The sequence below is a fragment of the Oreochromis aureus genome, linkage group 1 (assembly GCF_013358895.1).
Source record: "Oreochromis aureus strain Israel breed Guangdong linkage group 1, ZZ_aureus, whole genome shotgun sequence".
NCBI lineage: Eukaryota > Metazoa > Chordata > Actinopteri > Cichliformes > Cichlidae > Oreochromis > Oreochromis aureus.
Window position 1 is genome coordinate 10,797,853 of NC_052942.1, and position 6,000 is coordinate 10,803,852.

General features: G+C 41.7%; 1 protein-coding gene across 3 annotated transcripts in view; it reads right to left on the reverse strand.

Moving 5' to 3' along the window:
• Positions 1–1,982, reverse strand: part of kcnq1.1 (potassium voltage-gated channel, KQT-like subfamily, member 1.1) — a 40,458-nt gene extending 38,476 nt beyond the window's left edge. For all 3 annotated transcript variants that reach the window (XM_031751502.2, XM_031751501.2, XM_039605354.1), the window contains exon 1: positions 1,365–1,982. In XM_031751502.2, the coding sequence (XP_031607362.1) occupies positions 1,365–1,726 (362 nt within the window). In that variant the 5' untranslated portion in view covers positions 1,727–1,982. The remainder of the gene's footprint in view (positions 1–1,364) is intronic.
• Positions 1,983–6,000: the final 4,018 nt, after the last annotated feature.

The following is a 6,000-nucleotide window of genomic DNA, read 5'->3' on the forward strand; positions in this document are numbered from 1 at the left end:
GAATACAAAGTGCAGTGTGACTCTCACAGTGATCCACAGAGTATTATGATGCCATGCATTTACTTGCAAAAAAAACAAACAACAACAACAAAAAACCCAACAATGCAGAATTTGCCAGTTTGAAAAAAAAATGTCAGGAGAGAGGAAACCTCGTAACCCAGTTTTCCAAAATGATCACCTGCACATATAAGTAAATCTCATCAAATCCCCTTGATTTTGCCTTCTTGAGACACCATTGCAAGATTTTTTTCTGTAATCATACAGTACTAACTTTACAGTGTCCACTCATTCTCTGTAATGTTTTAACATGTTTGAGTTGCACTGTTTGCTTACGCTCCTTTTGAGTCACTGAGACTAAGCCGCTCTGACAGGCCGAGTTCCCCTGCATCACCTCCGACACCACAGGGTCACCGGGTGGCACTGCCAGACAGGGCCACTACCTCCTCCAAAGCACACATGCTGCCAAGTTTAGCTGCCTGCTATCAGTGCCAGCAAGTGGGGACAGACAGCACACGGTGGGGTTGTGCTCAGAGATCATATCCCACATTCCTAAACCTGGGCCTGAACTCTCCATCTTGGATATATCAGACTGTGAGTTTACTGGACATGGGTTACACTTAGAAAAAGAAAGAAAGAAACACAAAGATAGCATGATATCAGTGGTGTACAGTATTTATCCCCAGTAGCAACATTTAATTTGACAAGAAAGACAATTTAGCCCCTTGGGGATAAATAAAGTCTCTCTGATTCTGATTCTGAAAGTATCAGTTTTCTAATTTTCATGACAGTGGTACTTTATCCCATATAACCTGAGCCACACTTGATAAACCCCACTTTTATGTTTTTATAAAAGGTAGTCCTTCATACCGATCATGCTGTCAGGAAGGGAAAACACTGAAACATTTCCTGCCGGGCTGAATTGGTTTTTAAAGTTCTCTTGTTAGAGGCTTGCTGAATACAAAACACCTCTTTGCTGCACTCAAACTGTTCTGCAAAATTAAATGCCCACTGGTGCTGAGGAAAATAGTCTCCCAAATGAAAGATCTGTATAATATTCATATACTCCTCCTGTGAAGGCTTGTTTTGTCCAAGATTCTCGTCTGTGATGAATTATATGCTAGTTTTTTTAATCTGCCACGGTAAGACTAAAACATCCTTATAATGTTCCTAAAGGGACCTCCGGTTGTGCTGCGATATCTATGTAGCATCTTTATAAAATTCATAGGATTAACAGTTCTTTGTAGTGAGGACTTCCAAGGCTCTACATGAGCAATTAACTCCCTGTTTAATTAGGATCTTAGAGTTGCAATTATGCCCTTGAATACCCAGTGGATCTGGGTGATTAGGAAAATAAAAACACTCACACTGTGAAGTGATACACGAAGCATTTCCAGCCAGACGGCCTTTCCAGAAAATTATACACGCGCCCTTGGATGTAGGTTCGGGTGAGGACTGGACGAACCCCGGTGCTGTACACCGACATCCGCACAGACATCCGGGGATGAGAAAAATAAGGGTGGAGGTGAACGGGAGGTATATCGTTGGGGGTACACCCGTCCTCTGGCATTTTGTCCCTTTCACAAAACGTGTTGTTGCCCACAGGTGTCCCTGTTTCGGGCTCACTAAAAGTAATTTCTGACAGCTCCAGATCCGGTGGTCTTTTTCCACGTGCCAAACCAGAACCCCTCCGTGTGTTCTCCTGACGAGGGTCGGAAGAATTAGACATTATAGCCTCCCGTTAGTCTTCTGTCGCCGGCTAAACTTTTTTTTCACAGTTATTTTTTTCGGTCACTGACTCAAACGGACAAATGTTCGCCCATGTGCGCTCACCTTCTGTTGCGCGCCCGATCGCACCAAGGCACATAAAACTGTAACATAAACTAAGTTATTAATGCTCCAGATCACCAGCGTGGTTTCTTTAATTTAACTTTACAGCTCTCCGGTTTGTCGAGGATATGGCGAGTCCCAGCCTTCAATGGAAACCCCCCCACCCCCTCCCTTGCTACTTTCAGGGCACTTATCAGCTTGGAGAGCTGTCGCCAGGCGGTGCGCTGCGAGCCGCCAGCTGTTCAGACTATTTACTGTAATGCAGAACTGCTTAAAACAATCTGAACCTGGCGAACTCCATCGCAGTCGCGCGACGAGCTTTGGATTAAACAATCTCTGCAGAAAATGCAAACAGAATAACGCACGAGGTGCGTTTCATATGCAAAACAGTGACACGCATTTCTATCAAAAGTAGAGTTGGCTTTATAACGACGTTAATGAAACTGCCACTGTTCATTTATGCGCGCGTGTCCAGCTGGGCCAGAACTTCTTAACAAAGCACGTCAGGACACCTCGCACCTTAAGGTTGCATGTTAATGGAGTTTCACTTCTGCATAATAATGCACTTTAAGTAGCAGAGACTGAACAAATGCATAAACAAAAGGGTGACCACACGATATAAATTAAAAGGAACCCGTATCATTCAAAGGTCTTTTCATATCGATATTACATCATTAGACAAGTTATTTGGTTCAATTCAACAGTCGCTTCAAGGCACTTTATACTGTAAGGTAAATACCCTAAATAATACTAAGAAAACCCCAGCAGTCACAGAATCCCCTGTGAGCATGCACTTGGTGACACTGGCAAGGAAAAATTCCCTTTTGACATAAGAAAACTTCCAGCAGAACCAGGGAGGGGCAGTCATCTGTGACCAGTTGGGGATGAGGGTAGGAAGCTAGGGCAGGTTAGCACTGTTGCCTCACAACAAGAAGTTCCTGGGTTTGAATCCACCATCTGGCCGGAGTTCGCATGTTCTCCCCCATATTTACGTGGGTTCTCTCTGGAGACTCTGCCTTCTTTCCATAGTCCAAAGACATGCACGACATGCACTGAGTGGGGTTAGGTTGGTGATCCTAAACTCTAAACTGGCCATAGGTGTCAGTGTGAATGCAAATGGTTGTCTGTCTCTCTGAGTTAGCTCTGTGACCTGTCCAAGGTGTACCTTGTTTTTTTGCCTGGGATAGCTTCCAGCCGCCCAACGACCCTGAACTGGATAAGCCGCAGAATAGATGGATGGGTATATGATGGCTTCTTCTTTTTTGCAGATTCCCTAAATGTCTCTATCGACAGCGGGTGAGCATTCAGTGTCATATAAAGGCCAGAGGTCTCATTCAGCGCTGATCATGTCATATTGTCAGTATATGATGCGACTGCTATATTGGCAGATTAGGATGTGACCTCAGTAACCTGTTTTATTACATATATGCACAGAAGCCTACTGGAACAAATGTGTAATGAGCAGTGTGTGCGTAACGTGTCTCTAACCCCTTTTCTGTAAAGAAACCACTTGATTGGCTGAATTAATGTGTTAAGAAGTGCATAGAATTTCCTTCCATTGTTTGAAGAGGCATTCAGCCTCAGTCATTTTCCATCATTAAACTGCCAGTTTGAAGTTAGCAGTCGTTGTGTGAAAGTCATTGGTGTTTGAGAGCTATACAGAGCTCTCCTCTACACACCTGTTCTCCACACCACCATTGAAACTACTAAACACCACTGCACTGTGTGCACCAGTGTGTGTTTTTATTAGGTTTTTCACCTTTTGATATCCTCTTCTTATCTCTTTCTTTCATCCAGTCAGCCCAGAGTGCACAAAATATGAAATAGCTTTTAACAACTGACAAGAGAGACCGTATTACTATTATCACCTTCTTAAACTGGAATAATACGATCTACTTCAGCTTAAAATTTCTATGAACATGTGGATGTTACTTGCTTTACATGAGCTAAAATAATACTGGTGTTAGGCTAATTGAAAACTCTTGGGATACATGGAGCTTAGTTTGAGAAGGTTAGCCTGTTACTCATTCATTTTTAGCTGTGACCTTGACTAAGGAAGTGCAAGGAGGAAGAAACAAGTCCCCCACTGCAGATTTTAATAGGAGTCCAGTGGCATCCACGTGATGACAGGATCTGTTGACAGGTAGATATTAAAAACAATTCTAACTGGGTCTTGCTGTTAGATGCCACTGCTACATTTGGGATTTTGTTCATAATAAAAAAGGGCAGTTATTCTAAATGTCATCATTCCTATGTGCATTTTATTGTGCGGAGGAAATAAAATATTGAATTTCTATTTAAAAGCAAAAATGGCAACACTTAGAGATGCTTAGTCATTGCAAAAGTAATGAGATTTGGATGATCAATTAATCAGCAAAGTCATTTTTTAAGCAAAAAAAAAGATTTTGCTGCATTAAAAAAATGTAACATCTACTTGCATTTTTGAATGTAAATGACAACCTGAATTCAACATGATCAACAGAGGACACTCCAACTCCACATCACCTAATGCATTCATGCTGCATAATTTTTTTAAATTTTTATTTCTTTTTTGTACTCTTGTGAGCAAATAATATTAAAATTGTGGTTATTGTTACTCATGTTCAACAACCAATTTGGAAGACTGATTCCCCTCGAAGAAAAGACACCCTCCTACTGAAGTTGACACCAGAGGGCAGTCAGTAAGCTATTGTTATTCACTCAGGCATATCCAGATTAGAAAAGGGGATTCTTTTTTTTTTGTTGTCCCAGGCACCCAGCTGAGAAAACAGCAGCTCGTAATTTAGTTTGCAGTGGGAAGACAAGAAATAATATTGCACTGTAACCAACTAATGATCACAAATACACAAAAAAAGTGGGGGGAGAGAGAACAGAGAGAGAACATTTTAAAAGATTACCAGTGGAATACAAACAGTTTCCAGTAGACTCATCTTCCTGGTCATAAATATGTTGAACTTAGAAGTAGTTACATAAGGTTGAAATGTTTCCGCAGGGTACTCCACAGATAGTCTTTCCAAACAGTCTGTCCAAGCGTTCAGCCCAGTCAGTTGAAATTAGTCATGGGATCTCAGACTTTATTGTCCTCCATATTTATGAGTAATATAAACACATAAAGAAAATGGGCTCTATCCCTCGATGGCCTTATAAACAAATGATCAGTGACAAAGCCCATTCATGTAAAGACCTTAGTAATGAAGCCACAACATATAATGCGTGAAGACGTGTTCGTGTTGTACGTTTTATGATGTAACCCAATTAATAATGTCTACACCGCGTGCGTCACTGTGCACTGATGCTCTCGTACACATGCTGTCTGTGGCCCATTCAGGGCTGCATCCTTTGAAGTCTGTGTTTCTTTACCAGATATGACAAGGCTGTCCCCTTCCAAAGGCTTTCCTGAATGCAGCCTGAGAAATGCTTGTCGCTTTTGCCTGCAATTGAAGAACAAAAATTGGTGTATCCCTCGCGGTGTGCAAAGGATACGCCAGTGAGGGAACAGCACTGGAACACATAAAAAAATAAAAGTATTATGTATGTAAGACCCACCAACCGCAGCCCGTCATGGAACAAGTTGGAAGTTACAGCTGCTGTTATCAAACAATTAAATGACGAATATTGTGTTTGCAGGTGCTTTGTCAATCATGTTTTAGTATTTCATGGCTGGTTTTCGTTAGGTTGATAAATGCTGTTTTGTGTGTCTGGGGAAATCCTCCAAGGTTGATTTTATTAAGTAATCCTGAATATGGTGGTCATAATGGAACCGAGAAGATGAACCTACCCAGAACCATTCAGAAGGTTTATACACACATTTATACAGACTACTGCCCCCACCACACAAGAGGAAGTGGGTGGCATGTGATTTGCATGCAGGCACTAATGATGATGAGATCAAGGACTCTGGCAAACAACAATGAGGTGACAAGATCAAACAGTCAAAGCACTAAAGGGTACGGGAATGACTCGAGACATTACCTGATTAGCTTTTGTTACTGTTGTCACATGCGGTAAAATTATAACAAGAGAAGCTATGAATGGGTCGCATGCACAAGCTACATTGCTCTTCCTCGAGTGCATCTATGAACATTATTTGGGTGTTTGCTGTATAATTAGAACTCATGTTTAAAATACTAAATTTAAGCACACATAAGAAGGCAGATGGAGTGACTGCGGGGT